We start from the raw sequence: 19,583 nt of genomic DNA on the forward strand, positions 1-19,583 counted from the left end.
AGGCAAGCAGCTATGCTGTTTCTAATCCAAGCCAGTTTAGACTTAGTTTGCCTCAGGCACCTGCAAACCTCTGCATGACACTTTGCATAGGTTTAATTGTAAGCACTGCATTTGATGGTGATGACACTTGGGCTTGTTGAATATTAAAGCTGCTACCCTGCACCTATTTATACCTCCAGAAATGTAAGCGTGTATAGCTGTCTTCAGCACAGAACTGCAACCTTATTCTTTAACAGCAGTGCTACTGCTGTCCCTTCATGATTTCTCAGAAAGAAAGGAAAAATAGTAGCAGCAGTTGCTTCCAGCCTTCTCTAATGCCATCTCTGTTATGGACTATGGAGTACCACCATCCAGAATTCTGTTTACAGGTCACTTCATTCAGAAACATAGCTAAGATTACAGAAACAATGAAATGATTCCTAGTTAAGTAACAGCATAACCATTTCCTTGATGTTATAGTACCTATCTTGTGTGTGCTGAATTGTTGTGAATTACCCAGAAAGCTTCAGCTATTAGGTGGTCATGAAATGAAAATGTGTGTGTGTGATGAGAGAATAAGATGGGAGTAAGAAACAACACAATTTAGAAGAGGCATACAACATAGCAATTGGGAATAGTTTTTCATTTATATAGTCCAGAAAACATATCCAGGGACCTTTAGCTGCATATACGTAAGTACACATAGGATTCATCTCATCGTGTTATGCTTGAGTGCGTCCATGAAAGCAAATGCCATATGTCTTGCTCAGCAGAGACATTTTGCCTACAGAACAGTCATGAACAATCAAGTCTTTAAAGGTCTTTTTCATTTAAAACTCATCATATTTTTATCGTCAGCTCAGTTCTGATCTCACCCAGTAAACCTGTCAAGTGATGAAACTTTAAGCTAAAGTAGTACAGTGCATTAATGAGATTTTTAAAAATATCCTTTATTCAGTTCTGTATACAGTACACTGATTTCATTACAGATATATGGTAAATTAATCTTGTCTGCCTTTTAATGATAATTAAATCTTATTGATCTGTCAGCCTCCCCTGAGTGATCCCCTGAGAGAAAAAGCAAGCCACAGATAAGGATAATTTTTCCACACAGTATGCAAATGAGTGTAATTGTATATTACATCTGTACAAGCCAGTTTTCTGATTTTATTTCCTTGAGGAGAATCTAGAGGTCATGAATATTGGTAATTGCCAATGAATATCTAAGCTTTTGGAAGATGGAATACTGAAGAATAAATATTCAACATGGCTACAAATGCAGAAAGAAGTAAAGGATAAAGTCTGTTTAGATAAAGCAGAAGAAAATAATTGCAACATCCTTATCACTGGAACTATTCTATTCCAGTAGTTATTAAATTGCTTCAAATAGTGCAGACTTATTTCTGTTCCTTGGGGAACAGTTTTTCTCAAACAGAAAAACTATAATACAAGGAAATTATTTGCATCACATACAGAGACAGCTTGAAGGGTACCTTTGAGCAAAGTATGAGATGGTTCTTAAATCTAGAATTGTAATAGTGGTCATGGGGGGTGGGGAGAAATTGGACTTTGTATCTGATGAAATAGAATCTAGCTTAACTAAACTCACACAACAATCAATGATTTGGAGTTTATGGTGCTGTAGCACACTGGAGCAGCTTTTTGCTACTATACACTTCCATCTCTCTTCTTCCATAAGTTGAATATTTGTACCCCTTTTGGATATGGTATAAAGCATTTTCTGCTTGATGACCAGCTGATAATCAGTTTATTATTTATGAATTTATTTGTATTACTTAAATACTACATAATAAAATATGAAAATGATTGTTTCAATACATGCATAATACAATGTAACAATAAACAGTGACAAACTTATATAACTAACCAACTAACTAAATAAAATAAACACTAGAACAGAACAGCATCCAGACAAGCTAGGGAAATCTGTCTAAACAAGCATGTTTTCAAAATCCAAGGTATGTTAAAGATTTTTGTCTGCACACACAGAGCCTTTTGCTCAGGACTTTTGGCATGCAGCAGCCTGACCAGGAAGCCTCTAATTAACCGTAATTCACATGAAACAGGAAACTATGGTTATCAGGTTATTATCAGGATATTATCAACTAAGATATTATCAACTACAAAGCTTCAAACAAATTGGCTTGCTCTGAAGATGACAGTCTTTATTTCCTGGTTCTGATGGACTGAGAGCTGAGATTGTCTGATTTAATTGCAGGTTGTAGGAAAAGTGACACAAAAGGCTGCATATATGGAAGAAAATCTCATGAATATCTTGGCTAAAAAATGGAAGGATGATTCTGTCACTTTTGGTTACACTCACTTTCACATTTCTTCATTCAGTTTCTTACTCATTTTATTCCATTTCAGCATCAATTCATGACTTTTTAAAAGTTTGCATAAAATTCACATGCATGTTCATACACATTTCTCCTAATATATAATATTATATATAAATATCCATATCTACACTTTCAGCTATATCTGTATGTACTTTCCCCTATTATACACATGATTAAAAAAACCAATATAGTGCATTTGTATATTATTTTTACCAATAGAAGCATTTTTGGTTCAATTTTCCTGCAATGTACTCATCTTCCATATAATTTTGTCATGGAAAACTGCTTTGTAAAATTATGGAAGGCAGAAATATTATAACTGCATTTTGGTTCATATGTTGCTTTGATTAGTTCAGATTTGGTAAATTTGCACTGAAATGTAAGTTATATGAATTTCTTTCCCATTCCTACTGTTATACTGCACAAACTGAGCCAATGGCACAGAAAGCTAATTTGTAAGGGATGCACAGTTCACCAAATTAACTGTCCAGATTTAAATACTGAAGAATAAACTCAATACTATTAAAAAAGCATGGCTCTTGTTTTAACAGTAATTTCTGTTAATACTTGACTAAATCAAACAGTCATTCAAGACAAGCAACAGCAACAACAACAAGGGTTCAGGCTGGTCTCAAACAGAATATTGCCTTAGCAGAAAATTCTCTTGCTTACACAAGTCAGGGCACACAATATTTTTCACTTATACTACTTACTGCAGTCTTCCACATCAGAATCCCTTCCATTTTGGAGGGTCTCCTATCCTCAGAAACAGCGTTCAAGAGGCTTACACAGTTCGAGGAGGTTCCACAAACACTGTCTCACTCAAGTGAGAACACCTTCCACTAAGGCACAGCAACCACTGGTGGCAGTCCTCTGCTATTATGGAAATATGTCATTTTCAGTACCACTGATTACTTGGGAAAATCTGTAGGTGTTTTATGTTTTTACTGACTAATTATAACTTCTAAATGAAGGAAAAATTGCAAAATGAGTAATTACTTTGTTTCAGACCTCAGGTAACTTATATTCTTCCAACCCACTCTAGCTGATGGTACTTGCTTTGCATCTCCTCCAGTGCTTCCATTAACCCCCTCATCTTGTTTCAGCTTCCAAATACAGGCACTGGAAGGCAAGAATAGATGGTGGTGTCTAACCTCCACATCACCATTGGGAGGCGGAGCAATTTTCAGCAAATAATTAGTATTCAGCCTCAAACAATTTCCTCCTAGCAACTTTCTTCAAACATTATCCTCATTTAAATTGCAGCTGGAAGGGGGTTGAAGGGGGAGACTGCTGAGGAAGATTGATTTGGTTGTACTGAAATGATGTTTTCTGAACATTCCATAGATGTCAATGTGCATTTTGATGGATTCCATCTCTTAACTGAAAGGAGCTCTAGGATGCAAAAAACTATAAAGCATCTAACTCCATGGGGGATAATTTTTTCAGGATAGTGTGATGAGGTGGTGTAGGGTGAGCCCTACAAACTGATATCCAACCCTAAAAACAGAGACTTGGAAAAATGTATTGCAATCTGATTGGTAGAATGGTGGGGGTGGGAGAGTAGATATGATACAAATTTGATTGAAATATATTGTTGTTTGGACCCACTACCTGCAATGAAAGCTGAAACTACCAAACCACCTGATTGCAGGGCATTTTAAAGAATGCCTTAATTAAATTTATGGAAGCATGCTGAAGGCAAGTGATTTGTGGTCTGCAGTCACAGTTTAAAATAACAAGACACATCAATAGTTTTGACATAATTACTCTAAAATTCCTGTGAACTAAAAGTATGATTAAAAACTGAGAGCAAGTTTTGCTAATCTTCCATGTGAATTTGCAAGTTTTTGATTATCTAGGATCTGTGTTGATAATAAAGGATGAATTTAATGGAGATATGTAACACCTAGCTTCTGATGTTACAATGAACAAAACATTTTCAAAATGTTGGGCTTGAAGTTTTTATTGAACTAGTTCAAGCACACATGATACTTTCCATAGAGATACAGTTATGTATATTCATTTCCCACAACAATGATGTTGTTGAACCTTGTCTGACTCGTCATCATCTCCCCCAAGAGGTCAACTGACTTTAAAAGTGAGTCACCCTGTCTCCAGAGAAATACTTGATGTAACTTAATATTAAATAATGTATATCTAGAAACATGGTTTACAAACACACATCTTCTAATCTACAGGGAAATTATTTATGGCATGCATTTAATGTTAACAGGCACAAGGGATCAAGAGCCTTGCCTGATTAATTGGCATTTAACATTGAGTTATATAGCTGCCTAAGTGTCTGCAAGAAGTGCATTTGAACACCTATACAGTGGCACCATTTCAAATTTTACAAAGAGGGAAAGGACTTCAGTCAGGTTTAAAGGCTCATTCACCAAAATCTGATTGCAAAAAGCAGTGTTTTCTAATTCATTGTGGTTAGAAACGAACATGTGCACCTCATATTTACTAGATCAGTGTTATACATGCAATTAAAACAGTGACACTCATATATTTAGTAATTACTACTATATTTAATTGTATATAACAATAGCCATAGATAACAGTGTTTTCCAGGAGTGCCGATGCATCTCAAGAATAAACATATCCAGTCTGAATCACTGATACTGAGATGAAAGGGATAAAAATTATCCTGATTTTGCCCTTTCCTAAAAAGGTATACCTCATCATTCTCAAAATTATGTGGCCAGAAAATGAAAATAAGTATCAAGGCACGCTGCTTTTTGTCTACTTAACAGCAGGTGTGTACAAGTAAGCACTGCATATTTATAGAGAAAGAAGAGAACCCAAATACATACTAAAGGGAAAACTATCTGCCATGACAGTATGTGTGCATGTGAAGGGAGAGCTACACAGAGGGAGGATTAGAAGGATTTGCACATTGGAGAAACCTCTAAGAACTGTGGTGTATCCAAATATAAAGACCTGTTGTCCCCTGCAGAGGAAGGCAGGATGTGCTCCAATGGAGCAAAGCTCAGGGAGCCAAGGTTCAATCTGGATGCCAGGAAGTACTTCCTGTCAGTTAGGACCCTGAGGGTATGGAATAGGCTTCCATGGGAGGTGGTTGAGGCCCCATTTAGTGATCAGCACCACTGCAGTTAAACCATATAGTGATCAGCACCACTGCATATCTGCATAATCTAACCTTGGGTTCTATTACACTGTGGGAAACCTGTGGTCCTTCAGATGTTTTGGCCTACGACTCCCAAAAGCCCTAGCCAACATAGCTAATAATGAGGAATCATGGGAAACATCTGGAGAGTTACGGGTCACTTGACCCTGTTTCAGAGAATGATGGAATGTCACAGATTTGGCTCATATGTAAGCCAGCAATGAGCTGTCAGCATTCAGGCTGGCCCTGGACAGACTTCATTCCATTTGTCCTTGGCAAAACCCCTGCCCCCAACACGTATGCACAAACTAAGGGTCAATTGCTCCTCTCTGTAACCTAGGACACACTGTTGGAACAGCAGTGAACTTGGTGGGCAATCTATAGCCAAGGAGTGTGTGTCTAGCTGCTAGAACTCTTCCTTGTCAGGGGTCTGCTCAGGAGCAATGATCTACTCCAGATGAAGGAAAAGCCAGGTGGGCATGGTAACCCACCAGATATTCAGGAAAGGGTGAACCTGGCTGTAGGGATGTAAATCTCTCCAAATCACCAAGGACTGTGCTTGGATAAAAACTTCCTTTAGCTGGGCAGGCCTACTGTGATTCCCAAGGTTCTTGTTGTGAATCTTTGTTTTGGCTCCAGCTGCCCAGTCCTAGTTCCTGCCTCTGACTAATTTCTCTTGGCTCTAACACCAGTCTAGCATTTGTGCACCTGTGTCATGCATCCTGATTCCAGATCAACTACACTTTGGCTTGATCCTATCTTGCTTGGGCTCTAGGTATGACAGAATGATACTGGACATCAGCCCTAAATTTCATTGTTGTCAGCAATTGTTTATACAGTTAGGTGCTTTGAAGTATATCACATTGAGAATGAAATCAGTAGTTTACTTTTTTCATTAATAATAAAATGAAGGGTGGTTCTCAGCTGGGGTGAACTAAACACCTGATGCTTCATGGATGTAAGTTCTAAACTTCTCTTCTAGATCCAATGAAGAACAGCCTTGTGGATGAACACAAATATAGCAGGTTTGTGAAATGAAACACTGAGATGGCCAGGCCAGATTGCAAAGTCATTTGCAACTGCTATGGGCTGCAATGCCTCCTACCTGTTACTGTTACATCCAGAATCCTTGCTTCGTACCATTAGAGGAGCAATGGGCTATAAGTTACTACTGACACACTATAACAACTGCTATCTCTCTGACTGTTTAACTTATGTCTTGTGAATATGTATCTTTATTAGAACTACATATTTTGAAGACCAATAGACCTTTACACTTATTCTGACTCCTTAGAAAAAAGTGGACTGCAAACAATGGGTTATATTTAATAAACTATTATTAAAAAGAGCTAGGAATGGTGTCGAATATCACACAATCATTTTGCTCCTAAATGGTTTGTCAGGGGATACATATACGTAATACAATTTTAATCGTGTGGAGAACTGTCCCTTTGATTCCACAGCTAAGTAAAACTCCTATTTCTGCTGCTGGTACAGCTACCACCAACTGGGAACAAATTTCTACAATCACATATGATTCATTGTGCCAAATTAATCTCTGTCATGAGCTCCCTCCCCATAAAAGAAAATGTGCCAGGTGTTCAGGTGATAGGCAAGCTGAGACAAAGGACCCATAGTCTGGTGGTGCACTGAGAGGACTGAAAGGACACCCCAGTGACAAGCTTTCCAGACTTTGGAAAGTACCTAGACATGAAGTGGAATCATATGATCTTCCAGTATCGGTTGATTCCTCAAGCATAAAAAGATTATGGTCAATGATACAAATCCAATGGTTGGAATTGCCTCCACTCCACCACCCTGCATCAACTTGAAGCAGGAAGTAGAGAACCAGTACCTAATTCACAGAGGTCCTATTATGAGCTGTATCATGCCAGAAAATGTCGCACTAATTCCTGGAAATGTATTTTTCCACAATGTATTTTTATTTAAAGCTACATGTTGCATAAAGGATCCCACTTTTTCAGTGGAATTGCTAATCAAAACTATGACTACTTTCATGAATATTCAGCAAAGGCAACATAGATCTTTGCAGATATAAAAGTTTTACTACCTCCTTTACCAGTCTCACAGCAGACACTTTTCCAACTCTTAACCTGAACATAAAATAAATTCCTTTCCATCTTTGCTATGCCATGCTTTTAAATGCTTGAACATTCATAACTTTTCATTTTCCTCCTTTATACTTTGGACCTATTTGATCAGAAAAAGAACCATACTACAGACAGAACTGAACAGCTACTTTAGACTCAAAAGCAAGCTGCCCAACACATAACCAAACAGTAATAATGAATCTGCACATGGTGCCATGCCAACAGTTCAACACATAGCTGGGCTAATTTAGGCCTAGATTTCATCTTGCTCCACAGCAGGATTTACATTATCCTTGCAGTAATGCAAACAACATTCACAATTGTTACTGCCTAATTAGTGTACTTTGTTTTACTGCAGCTAACCTTCAGCATAATTATTTCCTATTAAGATTTTGCAATACTTCCATATAGTCCAGAAATTTGCTATTATGTTTCGCTTTAAAATAAGAAAACCAGCATCAATCTAAATGTCCAGGTGAGCAACACAACATGGAATGTGCATTAGAGAGCTTTCTCACTGGATTATCTTTCCATCACACTTGTGAATTATCCTGCCTTCCCTCCAAGGAGCTTGGGGTTATATATTTGGGGGTTATCTAAGTCTTCTAATAACTCTGTGAAATAACTTAGGCTGGCAAAGAGTTGCCGAAAACCACCCAGTTCCACATTTGAGTGGGATCAGAGCCAGATCTCTTTAGTTCAAATCAAATACTTCACCTATAATAATGTTTCAGTGGCATATTGTTCTGTTGCTCTTGTACTAGGGCTACAGAATACACATGTAATAAGAAAGTTATCTATGCTGATTAAAACACAAAACAAAACATGTTATCACAATATCACAAGAATGCCAATGACAATAGGCACCTTTCAAGGTGTTTATATATTCATCCAAATTCATTCAAATTCACCTCAGTACTCCAGCTTTCATTACGTATCATGAGAAGTCATATTAAATAGTATGAAGTAAGGATGCTTGTTGAAAGTTTTCTACTGATAAATTTAGATCTAATATGATCTTAATATGACCATGGCAACAGAGGTTGATTTCAGAGTATGGAAGAACTATATTACATTAGTTCAATGGAGACAGACAAAATGCAAAGCTGGAGGAACACACGTTACTGCTGTTTTTGATGTAAGGGATTAATGGAAATCAATGTTATTCAATTAGATTTCAGTTCTGCTGTTCATTCATTCACCTGTACATAGAATCCCATTAAAGTCAACAGAATGGATAACTACACCTACTAAACTGACATGAATACAAAATTACAATGTATTAAAATATCTATCTGTGATATTTGTAAAATGAGATAGAGAAAAAACAGAATTTCTTCCACTTCATAAATTCATGCAAAATTTTAAATGCATAACTTAAAGTCAAAATTAGTCAAAATGGGTGGGGCACCTGCAGCATCAACAGGTGCATTTGAAAAGTGATTGGGGAGCCAGAGAAGAATTCTCTGTTGCATGATGGAGAAGAATAAACTGCAAGAATATAACTTCACTCATGTAAACTGTTTAAAGAGTGGTATATATTGGGCTGTATTCATCTTCAGATAGATTCTAAACTCATCTATAATGAGTGAAAAGGAACTGAAGGCATCCAGTTTAATAAAAACAGAGAAAAATATTTGTATTTAACTACTCATTGTCACAGCCTTGAGCCATGATTGGCTGACATCTGTGCTCCATCTGACAGAAGCAGATTGGTATTCTCGTCACACGCCTCGCAATTCCTGTATTTGCTGTCCTTTACACATTATACCCACATTGCATTATTTACACAACTATAAACCTTTCAGTAATGTTCACAAGCAGCACCTTCCCTATGCAAGTCTGCCTCAGAATTAATTTTAAATCCAATAGTTGGATGCAACCATCGGGATTATCTCCCTTAAAATATCTAGTAAGTCCAACCCTTCTGAATATTGAATAAAAATTTTTTTTGGTTTTCTCCCAGTTTGTTCATTTATTAGTTATGTTGATTTCCTTGCTCAATGTGATATCTAATTCAGTGTGCCTTTCATATCCATCATGGTAACTTTCTGCGTAACACGAATTGTTAAATAACTGCATTTTGAACTGCAAGTATGACTGAGGACAAACCTCAGCAGCCTTGTATGCAAACATTTCTCTTTACAAACAGCCATTTACTAGAAAGGATGCTGTCATCAGCACACGGACTTGAATTTTAAGAGCAGCCAGAAAGGAGTACAGCATCTGTGTTTGGAGAAGTGGGCAACCCTATTCTTTCCTATTTATTAAATGATTCAATATTGCAGTGTGCCAGGAAGTAATTAGTATGATCAACACAGTGCTGGACATGAAGATGAACAGGCATCTTCCTTTGAGATGTAAAGGGCCTAGGAAGTCCGTATTTCCTATATTTGGTCCAAAAATAATTTTGAAAACCCATTATTCCTTGATGGAACTTTGATTTTCCACTATTGCAATAGAAGTCATTTGTAGCAAGGCCTGTGACCAGATAATATGGCTGAGCAGACCCCACTGTGCTCTTAAGTCACTAGCACTTAACTTACTTTCTTCAAAGCAATTTCTTATACAGCTAAATGCAAATGTATTTCTTTACAGCTAAGATTAATAACCAGGCACCACTAAGTAAGGACCAACAGAGAAGGACACACACATAATGCATTTGTGAAGTAATATACTCACCATTAGCACTGCAAAGTTACCGAAGTGAGTACTATGAAGGGTAGTAATATTGTCTGCAGAGCTAATTATGTGGCACCCTTCTCCCCACCAGCCTCCATGTCCATCTAGAAGGTCAAAATCCCAAACAACTGCAATGGGATTTATACCCTGCGTAAAGTGCTTCAGTGCTATAGTAACAGGACTGGTGAGGTTTCTGATACTGCACCCATCTGCAAAAGGAACAGACTGAATTAGAGCAATGAGCTGGAAAAAGCTTTATTACTACATGCTCTCTACAGAGCTTCTTAACATTTTGTACACACTGTGTCTCTCTTGCCACTGCCAACCACCTCTCCCACCCCATCCTGATCTATCAGCATAAAAACCATCTACAAAAGTTTGAAATAGTTAATATTATTCACAATTGCATTTTAGTCAGTTGTTTTTCACATGATATGATGCACATTTGTAAGACTAGATTTAGAACTGAAAAACCTTGCATTAAAATAATGACATCATTGCTTCAAGTAACAGCAACAATAGTTTGAAAAAATCAGGTCCTGTGATATGATTAACAGCTTAGGTATGTCTTAGTATGTAATTCAAATTAAAATCTCCTAAAATGTGAACAGAAATGTGAACACAATTCAAGATCAAATAAATGTTTAAAATTGCATGGGCTGAATATTTAATCAAAGGAAAATCTTTAAGCCATTACTTTCACCTTTAAATGCTCCTTATCTTACACTGATGACGAGATATATAGAAGCAACAGGGCTCCCTCCCCCCACCCCCACTCACTTTTCAGTTCTAAATTGCAATTCTCCAGAATTTTATCTTTCAGTAGCCTCTGAAGAGGAAAAGCAGCATCCTCCCACTGGTCTCCTCACCCCAAGCAAGCTCCACTTTAGTAATAACTTCAATAAACAACACAAATAATAGTGCTCAGGTTTATCATTCATTTATAACTGCACCACTTCATTGATGTGTTAGTTTATTGGAATAACACTATACAAGTAGCAGTAAGACTATACATTTGTGTTAAAGCAGAGGCAATTTTCACATCAGCATACCTGTGTACTCCACTGCACCAATTTTTTTTTAGAAACCCTCACGTACAGACCAGCTTCAGGATTAAAGAAGCAGTGCACAACACTTACCTATTTTAATGAGGACAACTGGCGTACCAACAGTCCTGTGCTTCCCATAATCTGCAAGGTTAGATGAGTTTGCAGTGCTTGGGAAGAGTTTTCCATTCCGAAAAGCAATAAACTGTAGCTTGCAAGAGGAGTTATCAACAGATTGCAAGGCTGAAGACGAAAAGAAGACAGACCGTGGCAAATGAACTGAAGCTACTGCCACAGCATTCTGTACAATGAAAGGAAAAAAGAAAATTTAAAATGCAAATCACAACAGGGTTGCTTTCATTATGTTTTAAACTCCTGTACGAGAAATGCACACTGCCTTTCTCTTCCAACATACTAGAAGCAACCAAAGAAGCAGGAGCTGTAACCATGGGAATAGGATTGGTACAGTGCATATTAAAACAGAAAACGTTTTGATTGAATGTGCGAGTCTGTATGGTCAAGCTCCCTGCTGCAGAGGTGAGAATGGTTCTTACCATGCCTGCTAGAGGGTCCATCAACACTGCAGATCTGATTTAAAGAGACAACCTCTACCAGGTTTTCTCCTTCACTTAAAACAGAATCAGACAACTTACATTAAAACAGATCTCTCTGAAAGAGTAATTAAAGGGGACTGAATTGTGTTTTATTAATTTAAAGAATTGCATTGGAGGATGATTCTAAACACTGGAGCATGCAATGCAGTCAGTTCCTTGTAAGACCATGATTTCATCCTTAAAAGAAAATCTCTCATCTTGCTGTTGCAGGAAATGTGGAATTAAAAAGATTTAACACAAACATGCCACAAGGAAGTAAGGAATAGATCAGAGCTGTCAGAACACAAGAATGGGACATAGCTGTGATTGTACTATGCCTTTTTAGATTATTGAAACAAATGGCACACTGTTTACCATTAGATTTTAAGCTTATTTTCCTTCTACTATTTAGCTTTTTTCCCCCTTATGCACATGGTGACCTTGTCATAATTAATCCTAGAAGCATGTATGAAAAAGGAGGGGGTCATAAAAAGCGGAGCAGAGACAAAACAAGGGAATGCCCTGAGATTTACAAAGTCTTACAATAATTGCCCTTCCAGCAGCATGAAAACTGAGTAGTTTTCATTTCTCCAGCAGCAAACTGCAGCTGCTGTGGCACATCATTGCCATATATTGCCCCACAGTTTCATAAAGGCAGTCTTTATGAAAACAAGAACAAAAATGGGACCATACCATCATACTAATATGCATGACATCACAGCTATTGTTGCTAGCTGTGATGGATATGTTACCAAAAAGCAGACACCAATAGACAAAGTTAAATTCTAAAACAAATTAGGTCATCATGATAAGAACAAAGTGAGAGACTAAGGCATGGGCTATTGGCAGGAAGGGGTTGTGATTCAGAGAATGTTGTCACCGACCATTTCCTGTGGAGCCAAGGGGCCAATACCATCATTACCAACTGATCATGTAGACAAGTCTAAGGATACACATAAGGGTTTCCAGCATCAAACTACTATAATGTTGTAAGTCACCCCGAGGCTTTTTGCGAATGGGGCAGCATAGAAATGGTTTAAATAAATAAATAAGACAAGATGACACATCTCAACTCAGGTGGCATATTTTGAGGGCAACAAGTAGTGAACTGATTCTATTTTTACCACCTTAGAAGGTGCCATCTGGCTTTTTTGTCAGACACCAAAATGTTTTAGGCCATCTATCTCCTCTATGCTACGTTAAGTCCTAATAGATGAAACAAACAGATTGTTGCCTAGTAGGTACATTATCAGAGTGTGTACATATAACCTTTTGTTATGAGCAAAAGGCATTTCTACACCTGACCAGAAATCTATGAAAGCAGAGGAGTTATTAAAATATGTTATCCTGTTTTTATGACAGTATGGGTGAGCACCCAACTTGCCAAGCAGTAATATGCATGTTATGGAAAAGTATCATGTGATAAATGATTTTCATCATTTATCTACTTTTCACCTCAACCCAAGAGGCTTAGACCTCCTCAGTATGAAGATTTTAGAAGGATTTCAAGGAGCATTTAACGACAGATCACAAAACAGTGAAGACAGCCAGCTAGGAAGTATGGTGAAACTGGTCTGAACTAGCAGTGCCCAGTGGGGCTCTGTGCTATGCAGAATCACTGTCAGCAACCACATATGAACTTGCATGGTGCTGGCTGCAGCACCCCACCTCCAGGCTTGGGAAGGTATTGGTTCAAATTCCCCTTGCACAAAAACACCATTCAGCATCTGAAAGCAGTTCTACTTAGGAAACTAACTTACCCATCTTCATTTAAAAAACATATTCATTACTCTAAAAACAGGCCTTGTAATTCAGTTGCTCAAACAATTGCCCCCACATTTTGGGTTCTATAACTTGTCTTTGCTTAAATTTGTTAGTCTTTCTTCATTTCCCAAATTTCCACACAGCCAAAAAGGAATAATCAGATTTCAACATCAACCAGTAGACCGTATGGCCAAGATACCCAGATAACGTGGTGGTAGGGAATACTTTCATGAACCAAACAAGTTTCACACTTTCTTACTCTATGCATTAGTGCATTAAATTGGTACTTCTTTTCATACTCTTTCATTTCAGCCATAAGCATTTGCATCTTATTTGCCATAAGTACTACTTGATTTGCAGGGTGTGAGGAGTCGGGAGATGAATAGGATGCTGAGAATCCTACAGATTCAAAGGCTTATAGGTATCCTTCTTAGATTATATACTAATGTGCAAGCCTATGCATGCCTATCCAAAAGGTAACTCCCACTGACTTCAGTGAGACTAATTCCAAAGTAAATGTGCACAGAATTGTGACTTCAGGGATCCATATTCCATTGCTGGCAGAGGGACCTAGGCCTAGGTAGTGGCTGCTGGTTCCCATTATGGTGGGGGTGGACAGATTGCAGAACAGGTAGTGGTAGTCAGTTCTTGAAATAATAGGCAGAGATAGCAGTGAGCGCAGTCAGGAACACAAATTGTACAGCATGCACCTTTTAAAAATGGCATGCACCATTTTTAAGTTAAAAGAAAGTATTTTAAAGATATTTATTAGCAGTATTGCTCTGTTGTGTTTCACAAATTAAAATTTAAAGCCATCAATTCTAAAATAAACTGAATTAACACAACATAAAACATTTAAAACAGCCACAAGGAAAAAATATATTATTGTTTTTTAAGTGGGCTCAGTGTGTAACAACCAGGTCTTATTTAAGAATAGTTGGGGAAGGAACCACACATACATCCCATGCAAGGGCATTTCACCATGGAAAATGTCCCCCCATGAGGGACTTGGATGGCTGTGTTGTATACCAGCTGAAGCCTCTGGACTGTCTTTAAAGGCAAAGATGAATGCATGACAGTATTCTAGCTTGGAAATAACCAGAGCTTGGATGGCAGTAGTAAGCTTCACTTTTTTCTAGATAGGGTGTAGCCAGTGTTATCTGCTGAAGTTTCTACAAGGCAGCCCCAGTAACTGATTTTATTTGTGCTGCCACAGATAGTGTTGAGTCCAGGAGAAGCCCCAAGTGCTGGATAACACCTGTCTTAGGTTAGCAGACTTTTTTGCCTACAATACTTCTGTCTTATCTGTATTAGACTTGTCTACCTTCAGACACCTGGTCATTAGACTTGTCTACCTATGGATACCTTTCCAAAGCCTTTATGTTAAGCATGTTTGCATGAATTGCAGGCAGCCAAACATCTACTCCGTATTAGCATTGTAGTCTTCTGGTTAATTGTTCCATTGCCATACACTAACTATAAATAAAGAGAAATATAATAGCATTTGAAATTATTAAGTAATTACTATTGAATGGTTCCATTTGAAATTGATATTGAATAAATAGACAGATTAAAATGGATTAATATGGCATATGATGCATATACTTTTTCTTGTAGCACAAGACCATGATTAAGAATTGTTTCTAGCTGAAATAAAACTGGGTTTTATGAATAGTGACCAATGTCTAATTAAATTTCTGTCAGGGATTCATTTCAGTCAAAGAAATCTGTACTGGTGTTTAAAAATATTTTAGGGGCATTGCTAGATCTGGAGTATGAAAGAACAAAAAGTATCTGGTCTTATTGTACACACTTCATTAATTCCAATACAGAAATGAAAAGCACACCAACTATAAGCTAACAGATGCTTCATATTTGAATAGCATCCACTGATGAGCTTATATAAGTATTCAGACAGCTAATCAACAAGAAAGATGTATAACATTATTTGATTTCTCTCTATTGCTATAAAGGTATTTGCTCATACATCTGAAAATATACTGAATAGCAAATTCACTGTATTATTGCTAAGAAGGTGAAATTGGTCATTTGGCAGAACTTTGGCCTTCCTCTTTCTAAATATTGGAAAGCTATGAGAATGGCTCCTGGGAAAATAGTTCAAGGTAGGGCCATCTTGGTCTTTTCATTCTCTATGATTATCAGTGGAGTTATCGCTTATAGGTATTCTACCCAAAACAGTTATTTCTTCATCAGCACCAGTTCATTCATTCTATCCACATCAATGCACATTTTCTCATAAGTTACAAGATTAATCAATTCATTTCAGAAAATTCATTGTCCGTTGTCATAAAAATTCACAGAATCAGGAATACATTTTCTCCTTTAACTATGAAAAGGTTTTCTGTTTTCAGTGCAGGCTGCTGGCTCCAGTGTCAATGGTGTGATCCATTGGTTTTAGTCTGAATTCTAAAGCAAATATCCATGGTGTGGAATCCCAGCCACAAATAGCTTTAGGACCATGGAGAGCTCCATTAAAGGTCATAGTAAAACCCAGAATGAATACATTGTCCTGATGTATCAGATTCATGATGTGCTGCTGTTGATACCATGACCTGTTATGTTGCCTTTTTATGCTTTTCTTCCATTCCCAGAACCTGTCCCCTTGGTCTGCCAATCTTCTAATCCAAAATTTAGCTGTGATCCAGAGGAAAACACTTATTCTGAAACATTCCTTTTCACTAGCTGTCCCCATGGAGTAAGAAAGCAACAATAAAAAAAGAAACAGATGTTACTATATACATTTTTTAGAACCTACAATAGTTCTTCACAGATAACTGCTCCCACCCCTTTTTTGGTGGGGTGTTTTCCCATCATTCATAAACTCTCATAGAATACACTATGGCAGAGCACTCAAGTGTTCCATAACACAATCCATAAACTACAATCTGTAATGTGATTATTGTAAAGTGTTTTACATAGGATTGCCCTTGAAAATGATCACAAAATCACAAAAGGCACATACTGTGGCTCTCAGGATGCTGTCATCAGAGATCATACAGCACTTATTCTGAAAGAGCTACATGGCCAAACTCAGGGTGCTGGTGACCTATGAAGACTCAAACAGATTGGGACCCAAGCATCTGAAGGAACACCACTCATTGGGAAGCACAATGAATGATGACACAAAGTAGCCCTTTTTCTGTGGTGGGATCCTGATTTGTAATGCCCATTTCCAAATGATACACCTGCTGCCAACTTTAGTAACATTTCAGTATCAGGCTCAGTTGTACTCCTGGTGGCTCTTCATGGACTAGTGGTCTAGTTTGGTTTCCATTTGGTATGCAGCCTTTACAGTACGGGTTATCTCTCTATGGAACTCCCTGCCAGTTGCTGTCAGGCAGGCACCAACACTGGGCTTTCTGCACAAGTCATTTACTGACCATGGTTGTTTATGGCCTTCTTAGATGACAGAAGATTCTCTTCTGTTTTGTTGTTGTTCCAGAGTACTTCCCTGTTGCTGGAGAAGACTCCTACGATTCCCTTGGACTGCAGGGAGATCAAACCGGTCAGTCCTAGAGGAGATCAACCCTGACCACTCTTTAGAAGGCCAGATACTAAAGATGAAACTCAAATATTTTGGCCACCTAATGAGAAGGAAGAACTCACTGGAAAAGAGCCTAATGCTGGGCACAATAGAAGGCAGAAGAAGAAGGGGACGGCAGAGGATGAGGTGACTAGATGGAGTCACTGAAGCAGTTGGCTTGAGCTTAAGTGAATTCCAGGGGATGGTGGAGAACAGGAAGGCTGGAGGAATGTTGTCCATGGGGTCACAATGGGTCGGACATGACTTTGTGACTAACAACAACACTTCTCTGTGCCTATTTATTTATAATGAGGAAAATTGGGCATTAAATGAGGCATTATTTCTGCTACTGTACTTGTGCTATTCTGCTGTAGTACAACCCTACCTAGAGGCTGTGTAGTAGAAGAGCAGGAAAAGAGTGGTTTTAAGTAGAACTCAGGTCTAGATGCTGCAGCAAAATCACAAGTATGTATGGCAATTATGTAAAAAACTAATTCTTTTATTTATGACACCTGCTTAAGATATCTTTTATTCAAAAAAGCCTTCCCTAACTATGCAACCACACTTGCCACTGCAATTGGTACGAATGAACCTATTTATGTATTCTTTATGCTGAGTATTTATTGGTTTTTACTACAGGGTTTTGTTTTGTATTATATTGCTGGTTTTAAAAATACTTATCTGGAGATTCTTAGGAAGGCCAGGATATAAAGTGAACTTGCAACATAAAATAAATAATAATAAGATATTACATGGAATTAACTTTCTCTTCTCACCCTGCCTCTCTCTCATACATACACAAACATATGCCTACATTCATGTTCCCACTGTTGTCTTCCATTGATACCATTTCAGTCTAATCTACATAGAATCCCCCCTCCAAAAAAAGAGAGACCTAACAGGATAAAATAAAATACAAGTTTTAACCAACCCTCTTGTACTAGTTACATTTTGCAGTGCTACTGTAAGCTGTTCCTGCACTTAACCTGCAATTACACACCAGAACACCACTGCCGACTCTTTAATGCAGCTAGCACCATGACATGAAAACAGACTGGTTGTGTTCAGTTACCCAGGCACAGAAACCATGCACCATGAGCCAAGATCATTCACCACAGTTACAAGAAGAAAAGCTAGTTGTGTTTTAAGAAAGGTAAGGCTGGGCAGGTTTCTGTTAGAGATGCTTTAGGGCAGGATTATAATGATAAGAAACATAAGGGATGTTACAGACTGTCCCATTCATGCTAAGCCAGCACACTATAGAAAAATTACACACATACTCTCACTTCAAGCTGCAAAAGCCTTGAGTCTGAAACAAGAGTTACTGTGATTCATCTCTTGTTGTGCATAGCTATATGCAATTAGCTACACCAGAATGCTTATCCAGCTGGGATTAATGCAGGCAGCATCTGACCAAATTTGGTTCCTGATCCAGCAAGTGAAACATGTAATAGTAGAGCACTTCTGTGCATGGATTACCTTAGCCACATCAGGCCAGCTAAGCAGCAGGATGCACGCCAAAATGAACAAAAAACTAAACAAAAAGCAAAGCAAAGCAAACACTCATGGGAAAATTTGGTTAAACAACAAAGTGTTTTTACATTTTTGAAAGCTGAAAAATGTTTGTTTATTACATTTATTTACTGCTCCATTATTTACTGAACCCACCTCAAACTGTTGCCAAACAGGATAAAAGAGCATTAAGGGGACAATTTATTTATATTCATTTTATTTATGCACCATGATACAGCAATCATTCAGCACAAACTGCACTGAAATGAAAAGGATACCAAAACAGTGTTAGGCCACCATTTTTTTTTTTTTTGAATGTACAGATTTTCAGTGTGACATTATTCCTGTAGTTAATAGGGTATTCTGAGAATATTACTGAAAGAGAAGCAAAGTATCTATGTTACAAATTAATAACTGGGTTTGTAATTTGAATTGTTTGAATTATTTTTCCAGTAACATTTTCCATTGCTTTCAAAAGGACTACTCCAGAATAAAAATAAGGACTGCATCACTGATGTAGGCTATCATCCTTCTAAATCAGGGGTTGCCAGCACTGTGCCTGTGAGCACTTCCAATGACACCTGTGAAGAGGCCTCCAATGTAATGACCAGAGCACTTGCAGAATTTTGCTTTTATTTCAGTTTTTTTTCTTTTTATTAATATGCATACATGGATTCATATGAAATGAATACAACTTTCTAGCAATTATACACAGACTTCACAAAAGTGGACCAAACACTCAAATAATTATCAATTTGAATGCATTGGTGTTTTGCCACCCATTCAAATATTCACGGTCTTGGAAGGTCCTCAATCTATTACATTATAGGAGGTGAGTATTAATCCTTAGACT

At 37.7% G+C, this 19,583-nt stretch overlaps 1 protein-coding gene across 1 annotated transcript in view; it reads right to left on the reverse strand.

The window, feature by feature from the left end:
* Positions 1-10,345, reverse strand: part of ADGRA1 (adhesion G protein-coupled receptor A1) — an 84,063-nt gene extending 73,718 nt beyond the window's left edge. The window contains exon 1 of the mRNA XM_044420714.1: positions 10,272-10,345. Within this exon, the coding sequence (XP_044276649.1) occupies positions 10,272-10,274 (3 nt within the window). The 5' untranslated portion in view covers positions 10,275-10,345. The remainder of the gene's footprint in view (positions 1-10,271) is intronic.
* Between the last annotated feature and the right edge of the window lie 9,238 nt (positions 10,346-19,583).

Source organism: Varanus komodoensis, unplaced genomic scaffold (assembly GCF_004798865.1).
Source record: "Varanus komodoensis strain SLA01 unplaced genomic scaffold, ASM479886v1 scaffold11, whole genome shotgun sequence".
NCBI classification, from domain to species: domain Eukaryota; kingdom Metazoa; phylum Chordata; class Lepidosauria; order Squamata; family Varanidae; genus Varanus; species Varanus komodoensis.